Source organism: Esox lucius, chromosome 8, assembly GCF_011004845.1.
Source record: "Esox lucius isolate fEsoLuc1 chromosome 8, fEsoLuc1.pri, whole genome shotgun sequence".
Taxonomy (NCBI): Eukaryota; Metazoa; Chordata; class Actinopteri; order Esociformes; family Esocidae; genus Esox; species Esox lucius.
Window position 1 is genome coordinate 14,909,995 of NC_047576.1, and position 21,555 is coordinate 14,931,549.

General features: G+C 41.3%; 1 protein-coding gene across 6 annotated transcripts in view; it reads left to right on the plus strand.

Moving 5' to 3' along the window:
- Nucleotides 1–21,555, plus strand: part of nfic (nuclear factor I/C) — a 104,332-nt gene that overhangs the window by 34,572 nt on the left and 48,205 nt on the right. For all 6 annotated transcript variants that reach the window (XM_013134985.4, XM_010871846.5, XM_034293944.1 and 3 more), the window contains exon 2: nt 1,965–2,496. In XM_013134985.4, coding sequence (XP_012990439.1) covers nt 1,965–2,496 — 532 coding nt within the window. The remainder of the gene's footprint in view (nt 1–1,964; nt 2,497–21,555) is intronic.

The window sequence follows — 21,555 nt, forward strand, 5'->3', positions numbered from 1 at the left end:
TTTCCACCTTCATATTATAAATGTAATTGGGGAAAGATGCTACTATAAATGGACATCTGAAATAGTTTGTTATTGTCGCCGTATATAGTTTAGCTACTAAAAATCCAGAAAATCACATTGTATGATTTTTAAACAATTTATTAGCATTTTATTGTTTGACATAAGTATTTGATCACCTACCAACCAGTAAGAATTCCGGCTCTCACAGACCTGTTAGTTTTTCTTTAAGAAGCCCTCCTGTTCTCCACTTATTTCCTGTATTAACTGCACCTGTTTGAACTTGTTACCTGTATAAAAGACACCGGTCCACACACTCAATCAAACAGGCTCCAACCTCTCCACAATGGCCAAGACCAGAGAGCTGTGTAAGGACATCAGGGATAAGATTGTAGACCTGCACAAGGCTGGGATGGGCTACAGGACATTAGGCAAGCAGCTTGGTGAGAAGGCAACAACTGTTGGCGCAATTATTAGAAAATGGAAGAAGTTCAAGATGACAATCAATCTCCCTCGGTCTGGGGCTCCATGCAAGATCTCATCAATGATCATGAGGAAGGTGAGGGATCAGCCCAGAACTACACGGCAGGACCTGGTTAATGACCTGAAGAGAGCTGGGACCACAGTCTCAAAGAAAACCATTAGTAACACACTACGCCGTTATGGATTAAAATCCTGCAGCGCACGCAAGGTCCCCCTGCCCAAGCTAGCGCATGTCCAGGCCCGTCTGAAGTTTGCCAGTGACCATCTGGATGATCCAGAGGAGGAATGGGAGAAGGTCATGGGATCTGATGAGACAGAAATAGAGCTTTTTGGTTTAAACTCCACCCGCCATGTTTGAAAGAAGAAGAAGGATGAGTACAACCCCAAGAACACCATTCCAACCGTGAAGCATGGTGGTGGAAACATCATTCTTTGGGGATGCTTTTCTGCAAAGGACGACTGAACCGTATTGAGAGCATTGAAGATGGGTCGTGGCTGGGTCTTCAAGCATGACAACGACCCGAAACACACAGCCAGGGCAACTAAGGAGTGGCTCCGTAAGAAGCATCTCAAGGTCCTGGAGTGGCCTAGCCAGTCTCCAGACCTGAACCCAATAGAAAATCTTTGGAGGGAGCTGAAAGTCTGTATTGCCCAGCGACAGCCCCGAAACCTGAAGGATCTGGAGAAGGTCTGTATGGAGGAGTGGGCCAAAATCCCTGCTGCTTTGTGTGCAAACCTGGTCAAGAACTACAGGAAACGTATGATCTCTGTAATTGCGAACCAAGGTTTCTGTACCAAATATTAAGTTCTGCTTTTCCGATCTATCAAATACTTATGTCACGCAATAAAATGCAAATTAATTACTTAAAATCATACAATGTGATTTTCTGGATTTTTGTTTTAGATTTCGTACCTCACAGTTGAGGAGTACCTATGATAAAAATGACAGACCTCTACATGCTTTGTAAGTAGGAAAACCTGCCAAATCAGCACTGTATCAAATACTTGTTCTCTCCACTGTAGGTGCATTGGGTAGTTTTACCAGGGGCAGAATGGGTTATAAAGATGGTAATTCCAAAGAACTTGTCATATAGCGTCAGTTAAATTACTAACGAGTTATGTACTTTGTTGTTAAAGGTACTATAGGTACTAAAACATTGTTTTTATACAACAATGATGAGTATGTATTTGTATATCTCTTTACTACAGTATTCCATGCCAATAATTATGGACCTGACTGTGTATTTTGCTTGCTGACAATCTGACCAGAACTAAAAAACAGCCAGCAAGATGTCATTGAATAAATGATTATTGTTGGTGGTTGTTTCACAGTGTTTGCAGTTCTCATTATTCACAGTACTTCGTTCCATACAAGCATACCGTATACACTATTAAAGGTTACAGTTTACACAATGTGGTTAATTCTGGTACATATTTATGTATACAGTTATACTAAAAGTCTCTTCTCTTTTATCTGTCTCCAGGATGAGTTTCATCCATTCATTGAGGCCCTACTGCCGCATGTGCGTGCCTTCGCCTATACCTGGTTTAACCTGCAGGCGCGTAAACGCAAGTACTTCAAGAAGCATGAAAAGAGAATGACCAAGGACGAAGAGCGGGCAGTGAAGGATGAGCTACTGGGGGAAAAGCCAGAGGTGAAGCAGAAGTGGGCCTCACGTCTTCTGGCCAAACTTCGCAAGGACATCCGTCCTGAGTGTCGCGAGGACTTTGTGCTGTCTATCACGGGGAAGAAGCCTCCCTGCTGTGTCCTTTCCAACCCAGACCAGAAGGGGAAAATGAGAAGGATTGATTGCCTGCGCCAGGCCGACAAGGTTTGGAGGCTGGACCTTGTCATGGTCATCCTGTTTAAGGGCATCCCGCTGGAGAGCACGGATGGAGAGCGCCTGGTCAAGGCAGGGCCGTGCAACAACCCCATCCTCTGTGTCCAGCCAAACCACATCAGTGTCTCAGTCAAGGAGTTAGACCTCTACCTGGCCTACTTCGTACAAGAGAGAGGCAAGTGATTTGCACAAAAATACACTCAAATACACATTCTCACTGACTCACTTGTCTCTATCAGGTTTCAGTCAACTCTTGGCCTTTTAGAATAGTTGAATTAGCTATTTTCTCCCTCCAAAGGGTGAACTGAAAATGATTCTTAGTATTGTGAAACCAAGTGTTCAGTATGTAACCAAAACATCCCTTGTTCAAATCCCGGACCTGACAAGATAAAACATTTGCTGTTATGCCCCTGAGCAATGTGCTTAACCCTAAACGCTCACAAGTAAGGAACCTACAAAACGGTGTCGGCTAAATGAATAAGATGTAATAGGAATGGGCTTATAGAATTTAAGTTTCCTTATGCGTCAGCCTGTCAATGCAGCCAGATGACTATATACGAGTGCGGTGTCATAGTGAAAAGCTCATGACTCACTGGATGATCTGTCCTGTCCAGGGGAGTTGTTGTGACTTGGCGCTGTGGTCTGTGACCTTTTGAACAACCGTTTTCCTATCCATCACACAGCGCTCTGCTGTAGTAGTTAGTTTGTCTTGAGAGGGAGAGGGACAGATGGTGAAAGAGAGCAAATTAACTGTAGCCAAGTTCTGACAGTGTAAATCATTTTAAATGAGCATGGCTTTCGAACGCCAGCCTCAGAAATGTGTTAAAATGTACATGCTGTATAAAGGGTGTACCCTGGTAGTTAGTGGGGAAAGCTGGGCGCCAGCTGATGCACAGGCAGGCAGGCTGAATATTTAGGTTCGGAGCCAGCACCCATCATTCAACCCTCTCTCTGCATCACCACCGCTGCTTTCCTCAGAGAGCTGCTTCCTTTGATCAGGCAACTCTTCCTTGGCTGCTGCCATGGGTCCCAAAAAGCCTGTCAACCCACAAAACCCACACCCAGCATGTTGAAACACAAAGAGCATGAGGGCTCACTATTAGGCACATAGGCTGTTATATTAGGTGTAGTTAGTGGCAAGGAGGTGCCTGTCATCAAAACGATGATTGTAAAAACAGAATTATCTGATACTGTCAACCTCTGTTACAATGTAAACAGTCCAAACATTATGGGATGCAGTGGGGGTCCACTCCATCTGCAGTTTTAATCAGCATGTATATTATATACTGAGGTCTAGAGATCAGCACTGGTTGTGTGCTCAGTGTGGATGCCCAGCTATAGGGTGACTCAGCAGCATCCCAGGGAAGGCTGTCTACACACAGCTTGTCAGATGGAGACTACACAGCTCAGATTCACTCACAGGCCTCCCTCCCAAATCTCTGCAGTGTCTCTGGACACTCATGTTCATTACCTTCCCACCACTTTTATCATGCAATTAGACAATCCAACCAATACAGGCCAGCCGACCCTGTTCAGGCTTTCTACTATGCACACCGCCCTCAACATCTTAGACACATACCATGTAGACCACTTGTCGCCGGTTGGTGAGATCATTTATTACAACGAGTAGTCTATTTTGAAATACAGTAAGTTTGCTATTGTGGGTAATTGTTAAGTGACTGATGGCTACAGTCATTTCAACCTGCAGTAGAAATACAACCATTACGATGAAGCTTTCTTCTCCTTTTAACACTAACTTTCATGATAGCAACTTCATTGAGTGTAGTGTAATTGCATCTAGGGGATTGTGTGGTTCTTCCACCTAGCTGTACTATGATGAATAACCTAGCTGGAAGTGTCTGTGGATAAGAGCTAAAGATGATGAAAATGTAAATGTTAAATCGAAGTGTAGATTTTCACCCACATGGCATGATTTTGCCATCACCGTAACACATTTTCTGCTTAGAAAACATGATCCATGATACATTTGTACCTTTTGAAAAAATTTCAGATCTTCAATCATACGTCCATTATCACAACAAATTCATAGACTGGACAACACTTCGTATTTGATATTTGATCAATCTGCAGCAGTCCATTTGGTCTCTTACCAAGGGTTTTAACCAAGCCTAACCCTGATTTTATTGTTTTATTTTGAGAATGATTCATGAGAGATGATACAGTGTCACTGTTGTCGTTAAAGTAATTTTAAAGGGTAGATTTATAGCCTAACTGGGATTAAAGAAAGAAGTCAGTGGCACAAAATATATATTTATGTTTGCTTCAAATGTTGATATTTAGTTGAATTAAAAACCAGACTATTCAATGTCACCTGCAATATAGTAAACAATAAGATTAAGAATGAGGTTCAAAGTTAAACTATCCAATAATTAGATATATCTAATTCAAAAGTTGATCATTTGTTGGGTTGTCAATAAGATATTACATTTTTAATGCAATAAGTGTAAAAAAATGTAAGCTATCTTGCAAATGTAACAATATTTAAAATGAGTAGCATATCCATGGCCAGATTTTGAGATAACTGTCTCTCAGTTAATAAAAATAGTCTCATCATCTAGTGTAGCCGACCTGCAATTTTTGTGATCTGCGGCATGGTCCCAAGTGGTCACATTTGATATTAAACACGTGTCTTTCTTTCAACTCTACGGTTAAAAATGCTAGATTTAGCACAATGATAAAACATTTGCATGTTGTAGAAGCACAAATATCTCACATAGTATTCTTCTTAGTTGTGCTTCTAAATGTTGGAAAGCACAGGGATAAAACCTTTGGAATCCAACAAACCTGTCATTTGTTTGCTGAATAAAGGTTGAAATCTCATTGATGAACATCTCAAGTAAATATTACCCACTTCCACATTCAAATGATGTGGTGTGCTCAGTGGGTGTCCTGGTGAATGGTTGTGGGTGGATGTGTGTAAGCTTGATTGCTGAGTTAGGGGTTGGAAGTTTCTGTCTTCAGCTGTGTTTCTCTGCCACTGATCAACCTCTGGTTGGCTGGCCGGCCCTGGGCCAACCCACCAGTAAACCCTTTTACCCACCCTGAGATGTAGCCTTCACCCTGAGACGTCTGGGTCATGATGCCATGTGGTCTCCCTGTCACCTGACCTGCCTAATAGCCCCCCCCCAAAAAAACATGGCTGTAAACACTCTGATTAGGCTGCTGCTTTTCACTTTCACTCAGACTAAAAGAAAGAAGGAGGGACAACTGACAAGGCTGAGAGAGAGAGAATGGAGGGTGGGTTGAGAGGTAACCAGTCAGCAGTTGTTCTTAAAGGCGCATACCCCCCATTTCAGCTTCAAGAATTTGTTATGCTCTGCTTTCCTCACAAGAGCACTCTCTCCACTTCCGCCCTCCCTACCTGCTCTCATCTCTGGTTGGACAGGACGAACAGTGTTACAGCAAAACCAGCTAGGCTGTATGTCGGGCCCTGCTCAGCTGCTGGCCCGTGTTTTGGTATCTTTACTAATTGATCAGAGTGCAGGACTCCCACATGAATTGGATCCCCTAGGACAATGCTAGTTTAAACAGGTTGTTTTCAGCAATAATGCCCATCTGGGTTTCAATTTGCTGTAATAATAAACTCCTTTTTAATTGTTACTAATATTTATATCATTGCAGACCCCAGAATAATCACCCAAAGCCATTGTGCCAACCTTTTAAACCAGGTTTGATTAGTCTTTCCTCATTTGGGATTTAAAAAAAAGATTAAACTCAATAAGGCAAAATGGTTATTATAAAAGGTGGTATGGCGGTTTCAGTTCCAACGTCTAGAGTGAGCACATACCACAACGAGAAAGTCAGCCCAGCCTCTTTAACTCAAACTACACGTGGACCCCTCCCATCTCTGGGCTCCTCCATGTGCGCCACAGCACTGCAACAGAAAAACATTGTGTGTCTGTGTGGGTGCTGTAACACTGGAACTGCCAAACTGTACAGTACCACTGCCTCTGCGACCGTTGAGCAGCGTACTGTACGCCTGCACCCTGCACTGTGGCGGCGGTTGCTGCAGTGGGCTCAGCCTCAGAGAAATCCTGCTCTTTAACACGCATGTTCAGTCAACACAGCCACAGAGGAATGTGCTCTGCTGCTCTGGCAACGGAAATTTAGAAGGGGCGGGAGGAGGAGTGGGTCACTTGAGGTCAATTTCAGCAGTCTTGTTTGCCTCCAATAGGGGGAGGTGTTTCGCCTCACCATATCTATATTAAAGGGCCAGCTGAGAGTTTGGTAGCAGCCAATGAGACAGGCTTTGATAGACACTTGAGCTAATTATATCACCTCGGATGGCTAAAAATGGTACTGTGAGCTGCCCTCCGAGTTTCAAATGTTTTTCTCCTATTAAATCACAGAGGATGGCCATTAATTTGAAAACGCTATAGTAAGACTGATATGTGTGTCATTCAACATACAAAACGGATTAACTGGGAAGTGCTGGGAATTGATTATTGATACTCAAGAACAACTTTAAAGTAAAAAAAAAAAGTCATAAATCCACACTGTCAAATATGACTTTGCCTAATGTTTATTGTTACGTGAACTCTCCCTCTCTCTTCTTCTGGCTCATAGGGTTCCATTGCCAGAGTATAGTCCTGGTGGTCATAATCCTGAGCCTGTTCAGGCTCTCTCACTTTCAGCCTGCTGGAAAATACATAGGGCCGAACCCCTCCTACTAACCCTCCTCCCTCACTCCACTCTGAGCCCGGCTGCATGTGTCAATAGTGAGTGACGTAGAGCGGAGAGTTGGTTTGCTGTGATTCTGCTGTGGTCACCTTCACCATCCTATCCTTTACTGGTACCACGGAGGCACACACAGATACACACGCTCACTCTGACAGCCAGCGTGAGAGAGGACATGGATAGAAAGCAGGCGAGCTAAGGGAGACTGGGAAAACAGATGAGCGTGTAATAGAAAGGGAGAGAGTACGATCGCACGAGAGAGAAAGAGAGGGAGGTTACGGGTGAAAGTCAAAGACATTGCAGCTCTATGGTAATCAATCTAGAGGATCAATGGGCTGCGAGGGTGCTGGCAGAATGAATGCATTGTGCTGAGTGGGCTCTGTGCTAGAGAGGTGTCAGTGGACGCGAGAGAATTCAGATAGACAATCTGGCTGGGTTGTGAGGATACTAATATATCTGAATATTAGAAGCGCTACATAACACAGACTTAATGAATGGTAACCTACAGGTTGTATGTTTATTCATTGGCTTTCCCCAGTCCTTTTCTGGTTTGTGTCTGCGTTGGAAGGGTTCAGTACGTCAGTCCACCTTTCGATTGCACAGCAGGTGGCCGTGCTCATACATCATTATCTAATTGTGGACTTGTCAAGTCATGATTATTAGGCCTAAATGCGGATGATCCTTTTCATGTTCTTGAAGAGCAGCAAGACAGGGACAGCTCTACACTTAGTTGTCGGTCAAAGACAACTGCCTACGTTCTTAACCAATAAATGTAGGCAGGAACAACTGGAAACGGATGATATTTCTTTTGAACTTACGCCAGAGCAGGAAGTGTGTGTGTGTGTGTGTATTTAGACCATTGATCTATTTACCTTATACGTTTTTTTTTTTTTTGGTCAATCAATAACAAATTCCACTCAACAACTTGAAAAACAGTGGTGAGGCTAATGGGATAGGATTTTATCTGACATCCTATAAACAGAGCGTAGTCTCCGATTCCCCTCTTTCTGCTATAACATTTCCATCTAGCAACCTAACTATTATGAGACCGCATCCTCTCGCTACTGCTACATGCCCCATTCATTACTCATAACGTTACCACTAACAAAGAGCTCACCAGCCCTAATGCCTGACATGGAACACGTTTGTTTTCTAGTCTAGGAGGTATAGGCTGCTAGTGCTAACACTTTGCTGCTTTTCAGCTCCAGATCTAGACCAGCTGCGGACTCATATGCTCCCTAATTGCAGGGAAGGGTGTAACCTAAATGACTTAACATGAGGCACCCTCCCTCCATTCCTGGTTCAGGCCCAGTGGTCTGGGAAAGGCTCACCATCACTGCTAATTGGAGCAAAGGAGAAGTGCATCTCACTAGTGATCCAGTGGGGACAATATTATATAATACCCAAGCGTCAGTCTGGCAAGAATCTAAACGATGCCTATAAGAAACATTGCGTTCAGTTGAGGGGAGATTAGCATTGACATCTCGACGCCTAAAGAAATATGTCAAAGATATGACCCTTTGAGTGAATGAATGGCATTCAATGGAGGGAAGATTTGCTTCAAAATATTCTGTTTCTCAGACTCTTTTTCTCTCTCCCTCTGAGGCTAGGGTTAGCTTTAGTGTTTGTGTTGACCCACTAGTGGACATGACACTAGGGTTAAGGTTGAGTAGGGAGTGAATATAAGGTTGGTCTTAGTTTTAGGTTTCAGCTGGAAGCCAACATGAAGCTAGGATTAGGGTTAGTGTTAAGTCAGAAGTGGACGTGAAGCATGAGTTAGAGTTTCACCCAAGATATAATCCTTGCTCTACTCCAATGAACAGTTAATACACCTCCCCTAGTTATTGTGCTCTTCAGTGATCGACAGGGCAGTTATTGTTAGAAAGACAATGAACGTCCACTGCTACTACCAAATAATTTAAAGCTACACCTGATGATATGGAAAACCTGTTCCCATAAAAAACAAAGCCTGTTCCATAACATTAAGCTAGCTAAACATGCTTCCATATGATTTACTGTGTCCATATAGGGATGTAGCTTCCTGTGGCAAATGGAAGGGGTATCATTAATGAAACTCAGGGCCTTATGAGGCCGTAAAGTTATTTTCAGCTTCCTATAATTACAGGTACTGGACTGACTTTGTTTGGTATCTAAGGATGGTTTTAAAATCTTACATATTTATAACACATGACATGGAATAATACATTCTACATATGTGTTGGTCTAGCAGTTCAAGTAAATATAATTATACATTTTTATTTTTAGATAGTGTTTTTTGGCATTTGATGCTTCATTTGATAAAGAATGTAGTTAAAGATAGAGGAGAGGTTCAGGAGCGAGAGGGGGGTGGGACAGAGAGGTAGAATAGAATTGAAAACTGTGGGGTTAGGATATAGGAGAGATCTGTGGAGGCAGGATGGGGGAGAGTAAGTGTAGGTAAGGATAGACAGGAGGGAGGGAGGGAGGTGGATGTTGGAGAGTTGTAGGTCTGATTAACCAGACAGAGGTGGAGGGATGATAGACAAGGGGTAGGATAGGAATTGATTCAAAATCTACTGATTTGGGCTGTGGGTAGAGGCGATGAGCCCAGATTACCTTCAGGTCTCCCTTTCCAGGCCAAACCAAAAATTGGTTTATTCTGCGAGACAAGCACTACCTCTGCGCTGGTGCGGGGGAGACGTTTATTTTCATTTGGCCTGGGTCCTCAGATGTTACCTTGTTATCTCACTCTCAGTCAGTTTTATTTTTAGTATATTTGCATCTTAGTTATCTTTAATCTGAACCACTTAAAACATTTCCCATTTTGAGAATTGGTGCCAATATGACACAAAGTCGTGTCGTTTCCAAATTTGCACAGTATTCATACTGTAGATGAACTGTAACATTCTAAAGCATCCGGTTTAGCAGCTCTCTGTCATTTCTGGTATCACACTGTATGTGTACAGTAAACAAAACAGTCATACACAGAGTGAAACTTCACACAGACGTACCTATGGGTTTATGACGCAGGACTCCACAACCTATTGAGGTTTCTGTTTTACAAAGCCAGTGTTTACCATAGGGTTCTTTTCAACAGTGGTGGGCTGTTTGTGCGTGTCTTGGTGGGGTTTACAAATGATAATGTTACAGCCACAAAAGAACTTCCAAGATGGCTGACCATCATTTTTAATGTAATCTACTCGTGGCTGCATACTCTGATTTTTTTAGATAATCTAAATCTGAGTTTGGTGTATACACTCATGGGGTTTTTAGGTAATCTTGTAGTTTTAAATTCCTGCCAATCCTGCAAATCGTTCAGTCTTTTTTTGGTCTTCTGTTAACCGTAAAATAACATGCAACTTTTGGTTGCTTTCATGTGGTTAGCGGAATGACTTTTGAGAAGTCACTTCTCTTATGCAAAGTTTTTGTTTCTTTGAATTCTAATGATTCAGTCCACCTGTCGTGCGGTGATGAATGACGAAGAATGTACTCTCAGCAACGTTCGAAGTAATTTCATGAGCCACTGGCAGGATTAGTCTCAACTCTTTGTTGTCTGCTTTATAGGCTGTATTCACAACAAATGAGAGAATCTGTATTTGGAGGCTAACGTATCCTCAGCCTTTAGGGTTCTAGCATCCTGGCTGCAGAGTTTTGGTAATGTTGGAGTTGATCAAAGCGCTGAAGGATAGAAGTGACAGATGAAAGGCAGACATGAAGGAGTGCTGCTGCTCCTCCCAGAAGGAGAGACTGAGCACAGGTCCTCCCAGAGCGAGACTTGGCAGGATCCCTCACACACTGAGTCCTAGCCTTAATTCTGTCCTCCTTTCAATGCTCAGGGAGAAGAAGCTTTCAGTCAACACACACACAAACACACACACACACACACACTTGGGAGAGTCACAGCAGAGTGTACATGTTCCAGATCCAACCACTTCACTGATATCATATCCAAGGAAAAGAACAGGCGACGCATCCATGTCACAGGCACCCACAATAACAAGTCAAAGCATACAGTGGTTGAGGAACAGCGTACATCATTTCAAGTTAGTTCCTCTGCAACTCTCTGCAGAGAGCTGGATTCTGTGCTTCTGTGGGTTGTGGCTTTCTGCAAATGAGTCAGTTTTCCCTGATTAAGATTGAAAGCTCAAATAGTTTGTCCCTCCTCCACACCCCATACCACGTTACCCATAGTGCATTTGTAATTTTCATCCCTGTCAGTTCCTGAGCTGTTGTTTGACAAGGGTATGTTCTAAACTAAGTACGGTATATTGATCACATTATAGTTCAGTGAGTTCAAAATAGGGCTGCACTGCTCAGATATTCCCTTTTTTATGTTGGAGAAATGGAATATGCTTTTCAGTGATGATTCAGTGTAAGTAGAAAGGTTTAACTTTCTCTGAGTATCATAAGGTCTTTAGGATCTTGTTTATAAAGGCAATATATTTACTCTTTATCACTCCATATCACTCGTGAATTCTTGGAAAAGTCAAACCTAGAACTGATGAATTATGAATGTGATTCGGTAAATCCCAGTATTTCTTTATTTGGTGGGAGAATCCAGTGAGACCATGTGTCTCGGCCTACTTTTTCGTTGGCCTCATCATCGCCTCATCATCTCCCTTGATCTAATCCTTTCTGCCCTCAAAGGAAGCAATTAAGACCCTTCCTTTAATCCCTGCAGTTAAACAGGGAGATTGCAGACTACTTTGACGGCCAAATGAACCATAAGTGGTTGTTTTGCACAGGGACTGCTGTTGAAAATTGCAGGATTGAAATTTAGTGGAGGTTGAAAGGTAGACCTACTGTGAAGAGTATATACGTATATTTGAAGAAAATTGCTTGATTTTAGTAATGTTGTTTTGAGATTGTGGCTGTAACATACTAAACTAGTATTTGGTGTTGTATGAAAGTATAACGTGACACATTTAACTTAGTAGGGTCATCACCAAAAAGGATAAGTGTATCTTTGAAGTCTGTTATAATGATTATATTGATTGATTCTATAATTTTTCTTCGCAAAAGTACCATTGGTGACATTGTCTAAGCTTTACTAACTTGCACACGCGCTTTACTAAGTCCGCTCACACGTTTGTCGCATGCGCACTTTAAGTAAGTTGCATGCTTTCGGTACTTTAAATGAGTAAAACAGTTCACCACCGTAATAAAATAGCTAGATGATGACACATTCTTAACTTAATATGTAATACACAAGTAAGATAGTCGTGCACCTGAACATTTTCTAAAGTTGAGCTCTGAACTGAGCACTGAATTACTGTTAGTTGGGCATGGGGGGCATACACGAAAAGCGCACGTTCGTGTTATAAAGTTAAAATGTCACCTCCGGGGCTCCGTACATAGGCCTAGGTGTAGAGCCGATAGCTCAATTTAAACTGGGCACATGGGTTTCTTCTAGGACTGCATAGATTCCAGCCATCAGTCATATCTTTCTCCTCCTCTTTCTCACTGTTTGCACTCTCCATCTGTCCTTCCAGTTCTCAATCTCTTCCACTACCCTACATTATGTTTGCAACTTCATCTCATAGGGGTGAGCCAAACACGCTGTAGTTACAAATGAGCTATACTACAAATTGGACAACATGTGTACATAGTTACTGAGATATTTTCAGATCCTTTATGGTAGTTGTTCACTTCTCTGTTAAACTCACACATTTCTTAAACAGACATTTTGTTATGCTATATTGTTGTGTTATACTTTTTATGTCTGAAATAAAAAAATACCTTGCCTATTCTCCACTAATCAATGTGGAAAAGCTGAAATCCAGCATTACACTGACTAGAAGTTTAATCTCTTCTTTTAAATACAAGTATTTCAATTAACAGACACATCCATTATTTACAGTGGTAGTATTAATTTAGCTAGACTGCTGGAAAATGCTGAATTTAAAGAATGGACATGGAATGCAAAATACGAACTTGTATGGGGATTGGGTGCAGTAGTGCTTTAAATAACGGCATGTAATGAAAAATATGTTGAACATCTTTGAATACCTATCTTTCGGTTGCTTAGTTGTGATGTTTTGTAGGCTAATAAGTACAGAAGGGGCAAATTATGGGGAAATATCCAATTCACCTTTATGGTGGCAGAGTGGATATACTGTTGAAACCCGGAAAAAGGCGGTTGTTGCTATAATCCCTATTTCAGTTTGCTCCTCAATTCATGCACATTGGTTGTTGCGGCAGTGCTCCCTTCCCTTTGCGCCCAAATTTATGGATTGCCTTGTCTACTTAATTCACTTTGTACTTATAAAGATTGTTTTCTTCATAACTCATAATAGCTCTCATATGAGCAGACTTGGATTGCATTAAGTTAACCTCAGTTGACATCTTGCTTTAGCTCACTGTTATCCAGCCATACACAACAAAAAGCTGGTGCTTAGATCAGCATTTCTTTCTCTGGCAACTTAGATTTTCTAGAGGTTAATTCATGTTTAAACATCCGCAGAGTAATGTATAACATATTTAATCAATGTTAACATATAAAGCTTTCAAACTTGATACTTGTTCGAGGGTATGGGAGAAGGCCAGCTTCCTTATAAACAAGTGACACATTAAATTGGATTTCAAAAGTTATTTTCATTGCCATGTTTGTGTGATCATTAAGTCATCTTTGATAGAGGGACATGATCAAGGCAATGTAGGTGTCTGCGTACTGCAATGCTGCTGCAGTAGTACATATCATGGACAGGAAAAAAGTGTTTGGTGTCATAGTAAGATATGGAGATTGTTGCTTATCTACTAGGGCCTTGGAAATGTATTGTTCAGTGAATTGAAATACTGTACACAATTAATTGTAATTATCTCCTTTGTATGTATATTCCTATATACAGATCATCTGGCTTCATTACTATTCACCATATTTTGCTACTCAACATTATTGGTCAATATTTGCTCTGTTCATATCTTCACCCACATGTCTATACCCAGGAAGATTGTGGTCCAACCCCATGTCTTTACCCAGGAAGAGTGTGGTCCAAACCCATGTCTTTACCCAGGAAGAGTGCGGTCCAACCACATGTCTTTACCCAGGAAGAGTGTGGTCCAACCCCATGTCTTTACCCAGGAAGAGTGTGGTCCAACCCCATGTCTTTACCCAGGAAGAGTGTGGTCCAACCCCATGTCTTTACCCAGGAAGAGTGTGGTCCAACAGTTCCAAAAGTTGAACATTTAATTTGACCAATACATTGTCAATATTGACTTTAAAAGAATAAATTAAAAGTAATGAACAAAGGTTCAACATGGATAATAGGATACAGAGGATATATACAGTGCATATAAAAAGTCTACACACCCCAGGTTTTTGTGACAAAGATAAATCATGACAGAACCTTTTCCACTTTTAATGTGACCTATAATGTGAACAATTCAATTGAAAAACAAACTGAAATCTTCGAGGGGGAAAAATGAAAAATATAAACCTTACAATAACCTGGTTGCATAATTGTGCCCACCCTCTTATAACTGGGGATGTGGCTGTGTTCAGAATTAACCAATCACATTCAAATTAATGTTAAATAGAAGTAATTACACACCTGCCATAATTTAAGTGACTCTGATTAATCACAAATAAAGTTCAGCTGTTCTAGTATAATTTTCCTGACATTTTCTTAGTTGCATCTCAGAGCAAAAGCCATGGTCCACAGAGAGCTTCCAAAGCATCAGAGGGATCTCATTGTTGAAAGATATTAGTCTGGAGAAGGGTAAAAAATAATTTCCAAAGCATTAGATATACCATGGAACACATTGAAGACAGTCATCATCAAGTGGAGAAAATATGGCACAACAGAGACATTACCAAGAACTGGACATCCCTCCCAAATTGATGAAAAGACAAGAAGAAAACTGGTCAGCGAGGCTTCCAAGAGGCCTACAGCAACATTAAAGGAACTGCACAAATTTCTGGCAAGTATTGGCTGTGCTACATGTGACAATCGCCCGTATTCTTCATATGAATGGGCTATGGGGTGGCAAGATGGAAGCTTTTTCTTACAAAGAAAAACATCCAAGCCTGGCTAAAGTTTGCAAAAACAAACATCAAGTCCCCCAAAAGCACCTGGGAAAATGTGTTATGGTCTGATGAAACCGAGGTTTAACATTTTGCCCATAATTCCAAAAGGTATGTTTGGTGCAAATACAACACATCACCCTAAGAACACCATACCCACTGTGAAGCATGGTGGTGGCAGCATCATGCTTTGGGGTGGTTTTTCTTCAGCTGGAACCGGGGCTTAGTCAGGGTGGAGGGAATTATGGCACAAAACCTTCAGGCATCCATTAGAGAGCTGAAGATGAAGAGAAAGTTCACCTTTCATCATGACAACGACCCAAAGCACACATGCAAATCCACAAAAGCATGGCTTCACCTGAAGAATATTAACGTTTTGGAATGGCCCAGCCAGAGCGCATATATGAATCCAATTGAACATCTGTGGGGTGATCTGAAGAGGGCTGTGCACAGGAGATGTCCTTGCAATCTGACAGATTTGGAGCGCTTTTGCAAAGAAGAGTGGGCAAATATTGCCATGTCAAGATGTGCCATGCTAATAGACTCCTACCCAAAAAGAGTGCTGTAATAAAATCAAAAGGTGCTCCAACAAAATATTGGTTTAAGTTTGTGCACACTTATGCAACCAGGTTATTGTGATTTTTATTTGTTTTAAATTCTTAAATTTTCAAACGTTTGTATTTCAATTGAACTGTTCACGTTTTAGGTCACATTAAAGGTGGGAAAAGTTCTGACGTGATTCATCTTTGTCTCATTCTTCACATTCTTCACAGGAACCTGGCATTTTAACAGGGGTGTGTAGATTTTTATATCCACTGTAGCTGTTGAGGCACTGCAATCATGTTAATATACAGTTTTTACTGCATCAGTCATGCAAAACTTTATTTTGTATTACAAGGCTCATTAGTCACAACACTCGATATCCACAGCATTTATACCCTTTTCAGACACATGCTCTGTGGCACCTCGGAAACTCTTTAGTTACGGCGTAGTCATATATCTGTAAGGGCACACTAAATGCCAGCATCTGGAACTGCCACCATACTGGCATTGTCATAGTCTGAACAGATATGCGGTGTCTGAAGCGGGACTAATTTCCATCACTAGGAACACAGAACTGTCAATCAAATTTGCGTAGCCCATCTGTCTGCTGCCTAGGTGCAGACCACTCTCTTAAAAAGTACATTAGTAATAGAATGCGGCCCATGAATAAAAGGTGACACAACAATCCACAATGTTGATAGTTGTCATGGAAACAATACTACACTTTCTATGCTGGGGCATAACTATCTCTGAAAGGGTACAGTCGCTTCTGACGTGCCACTTTTATTTAATAATCTGCTGTCGAGACATTACTGTAGCTGTATTATATGTCTAAAAAGGGTATTATACTATTTACTGGTTCCTAATTACCAGGAAACACTGCAGCAAACAACACATGTAGATGCTGCTGTACAGTGCATTGAAGCGAACTTCACTTAACAGTCATAGGCCATTCTCTACAGTACAGACTCATATTCAATGAGTTACACATCTACAATTTAATCTTACATATTTACATTTTACATGTAATTCGAACTAAACATCTTGATTGGTGCAAGTGGGTGGAAGAACTGGGAAGACGATGGAGGGGTGGGACATCTCCACTGCCTTCAACCTGTCACTCGCTGGCATTAAAAATTGAAACAAAAGATGGAGAAGAGTTTTTGTTCTGCACTTTGCTTCTGTTAACTCTGTCAGTCATGCCAGCCTCCATGATGTCTCAGACAACACACTGAATAGAGAGAGGCTGTCTGCATTTGCATTCAACTCCCATTGGACTACATGTTCAAATTGTTCTTCCTGTTGAACAGATTCCTCATTATTAGTCTCCCTTCTCCACGTGTACAGTATGTCTCCCTGTAATGTTCTGTAATCCAGTATCACTGTTGTTTAAATTGTGCCTAAATGATATGGAGAAGGAAAAAACAGGGAGTATTAATGTTCAGGAGCCTCTGAAGGCTATGAAACACTGCTATTGTACGTTTTCTTGTCACAGACCCAATTTTGTGTTTTGTAAATGAGTGTTAGTGTGCGTAATTGTGTGTGCGTGTGTGCTTGTGTGCTTGTCTTTAATTTAAGATGTCTTTTGTTATTCTACTTATTACCCTATAAAAAGAATTCATCAAAGATAAAGAGACATTGATAGCGAGCAGCTGCCATGCCTCCTGCACCTCCTGCATTTGACGAGACAAACAAATAAACAACACAGAGAGAGAAGAAATATAACAGCCAATTGACAAGGCAGGCAGCTGTCCATCTGGTCGGGGTTAGAAACTTGGTTACTGGTGGCAGCTGTTCAGTGGGAACCAAGTGACACACCTAGAGCCACAGGGTTAGGCATCCCAGGTTGGGAAATGTTTTTTTCCCAATCATATCCTACGCAATGATTCTTATCCACTATATATACAGATCATGTAGACCTATCTAATATTGCAGGGAACAAAGTCCATATGTACTATCACTATGTTATGTCAGATCAAGGCCTTAAACTATTTTGCAGTGTCAGCCGATTCTGTAGTAAAAAAAAAAGGGAGAGCAGATTGATGTGTGTTAATTCAGTCTGTAACTTAACACTGGCTTTTTCATAGCATTTTGCCCATAACCCTCGTCCCTCCAATCCCATGATCCCAAAGCCCCCAGAACATCCTTTGCGTTCCCAGCAGTGTACCAGCTGTCTATAGGCTGCATGGAGCCCCGCCAACAGTGGCAGCTGGTATCACTAGTGGTATTGAGACAATGACGATGCCACTGACGGCATGCTTGGCATGCCGCCCATCTGCAACTAGAGGAAGATGAAGAGGTGCTGTGGCTGGAGGAGAGGGAGTGGTGGAAAAGCTGCAGGAGTGGATCTACATAGGGAATAAAAAGAGAGAATGGGCAATTACATGGTTGTTTAGGTCTACTCAGCTCCCCCCTCTTTTCCCTACTCCCCTCCTGATTCATTAAGGCTTGATTAAAAACCTCTCGACTCCATAATCTACATCTGGCAGAATGGGGCAGCTGCTCGGTGTCACACGATAATTACGACATGCTAGATCGGTCCATTTGCAATCCTTACGCTACACATGTTTTTTTGTTCCCCCCTTGTGTTTACTGCTTATTTATAATATAAGGCAGCTTTGTCTGAGGTAGTCTTCATTGGCTTTACAATCAAGGAAGTCTATAGTGTATGACAGCAAGTCCCAACGCTTCGTTTGTATCGTCAGGCTGCATTAAATCACACAGTGCTAAAATAATTCTATCTGGAGTTGGCAACATGGTATAAAGCATATGGTGGCATCATCTCCAACTGAATTAAAAATTATACTAGTCTTATGCCAACTCTGTTTTTCCCCTTTCCAGAAGATCTATGAGATCGGGGATTCATGAATTTTTATGGCTATGGGGAAATAAAAATTGACATTCATTTAAAGGTGAACCATTGAGAGTTGTAGTATTTCAGCCAGTAGTTGTGAAAGTGGTGCTTATGGGTCAAAATAATGCCATCATTTCTGTGTACAATGTCATTCAAATGTGTTGTACATCTCCCACTTTGTGTATGTTACAATCTGCAAAAAGAATAATATCATTATACTATTTCTGTCTCTATCATAACACAATGGTACCGAGTGAGTGGCCTTAATTGCCTGTCTCAGTGACAATCTGCAGTCAGGACTAAAAGGAAACAGATTGATATGTTTGGGAAAGGAATGACCAGGGATCACGTGAGGCTGCGCTTTAAAGTCCAGGTAGCACATATTGGACCCTTTCAGATATGTATGTAGTTGTTATATACAGCTCTGGAAAAATGAAGAGACCACTGCACCTTTTTCTTTCCTTTCCAAAAAAGTTAAAAAGTGAAGTTTTGAGTGAGGAACAGAAGCGTTCAATTTGCAGTGGGTTCTTAATTTTATCCCTTCTGTTCCTCACCTCCAAAACCTTCCTTCTCTACTTTTTTGGAAAGGGAAGAAAAAGGTGCAGTGTTCTCTTCATTTTTTCCAGAGCTGTATTAACCAATATGCATTTGTTTGAACTTGAAAAATGTCTAGTTTGTTAGAAAAACATTGAACGCCAAATCGTAATTTTGATGACTCATGAGACCATTATGCCAGTAACCTAGTCTGTCAATGGTACATTGATTAGCGTCAACTGGCACTTGACTTAATAATATGGAAATCCTCTCTGACAACGTTGATCCTATCTAAAGGTTATTTGTATAACAACAAAATGTGTGGTGAAATACAATAAACTACAGCGGGGTCAAATTATTGTGACATGCTTTCAGTAATGTAACGTGGTAGGCTACAGTATAAGTCAGCCTCTATAGTAGCTACCAGTTAGAAAAGGGCAATAGAATCAAACACATTGATTTTGGGAAAATCCTGAACCCAACCATTAGAACAACAGTACAGTATTAGAATTTTTATGTTTTCCTAGGGTTCTTTCTATTACATCTATTATTACAACTATTATTATTATATATTTTTGGCAAAATAGGTTCTACCCTAAATTTTTGCAGTTTTGAAAAATAAATCAGTCTCACCTTTTCTAATCCTTCCATGCTCTGAATTCATAGACATAGACCTCCCCCTTAGGCCCAGAAGAGAAATAGTTTATTTCACCAAGGCCAAATCCTGTTCATGCATCAGGAGTTGCAGAATGTTCTGGGAGAATGAATCAGGTTTAACCAAGGCTATTGTTCGTGATTGGTGGGGGTTCACCTGCTTCGAGTTCAAACAACAAGGACGTGTGTCTTTTGTGTCTATTTTACGAACTCACATTTATTATCTTTGTTTAACCAAATACCTATGACAACATTTATTTTATTTTTTTACAGCAATCATCTGGAGCAGTTAGGAACAAGAAACCGGGCCAGACTAGTTCAGCCAGACCGCAATAGAAAGTAATGCCCCCTTCAGATTTGAACCCAGGTCGCCTACCTGAAAGGCTTTGTCGCTACCCACTACACCAAAGAGCTCTGAGTTTTATAGGTGTCCGTACAGCCTCTTGTGTCTATGGACAAATCCTCTTGTGCCACTGGCCATTTTAACAGCTAATTGGCCATTCATGAATTATATTGATACAGTTAAACTGACTAACGTTTCTTACTAAGTTTACTTCCACCACAAATAGCATCTATGAACTGTTAGCTTTTGCCACTGGCTGTTTGAACAGCTTATTAACCAGCAATAAGCTTTACCAGAGTCTACTAACTTACTGGAAGAGTCGTAGGAATTGAGCAATTGCTAGTGAGGTTGCCAAAGCTATTTCATTCATGGCATAACAACATACTTTTTCATTCGTGGATGACATTGATAAATAACTATCAAGAAAGATGACGATAACTAACTTCAGTCTCTCTAGCAATTTGTAGCGAGACGGAAGATGAACAGTCAGTCACATTCGCTCTTCTTAGCCAGCTCCGCAAACGGGGTCTGGCAAAAATGATCTTGCTCAGGGACAGAACACTAAATGTTTCACCTTAGCGGTTTACGGAAACTTCTAGTTGTTGGTTAGTCGTTCACCCCAAAGCTATGATCTTCATTCAATAAAAGTGGCATGTTAACTCTGGTTCTTTTCACTGGAGAGTATGACCTTTCCACTAATCTGAGGCTAGATTGCAATTCCCTGACTGGAGGGCCCACAGACCGGAAGCATGCTGATAGGTCAGCAATGTCCTGAGCCACTTTATCTAACCAGGCATTTTTTTTACAGGGCACTTTATAACTCTTGGCTGTACCGTCCAGCTACAGGCAGTTTGATTATCTCTGTTTTAATTTTTAGAATGGAAGCGTGGTAGTAGAACCATTACTTTTGCACATGACAAGAAGGTGACTCAGCCAGGGTTGCTGGACTTGTGACAGGACTGAGCAGAACGTCCATGTGCCAGCTGACATTGTGCGTGCATGTGGACTGCCAACAGAGCAGTGTGTTACTGGCACCATCAGGGCAGGGGCAGCAGAGAACAGCTGGACTGGAACAGATGGGGAGGGAGGGAGGGAGGGAGGGAGAGGGGGAAGGGAAGACAGAGCAGAGGCGGATATTGAACAGGAGATAACGGCTGGGGTTCTTTATAATGCCTGTTCTCCTGTGTGCTCTATTATGTAGGATTATATTTGATAAAAAATGTAACAAACCCCACTTATGATTCTGCATGTTGTGTATTCCTTATGATGTATGCTAAATATGCACTCAAAAGGTGAAAAATGTAAGTCCCTCCTCAGCATGTTTGTGTATTATTGCTGTATTTTACTGTGCTGCGCTCTCCAAAGTTTTGAAACAGACATTTGTAATTGGTTTAGATTTGGACTGACCAAAGTGGCTCAGTGGTTGAGCAAACTGGTTACAGTAAATGAAACGCGAGAAGGCTCTAAGACACGTTTTTTATCTGTTTGATCAGAAATAAAAGCCTTTTATAATTCTGTACTTTTAGGATGGAACAGTTGTGTATAGATGCTGTATCATTGCTGTATAGAATGTCATTAACACACTATACTTTTATATATTTTTAAG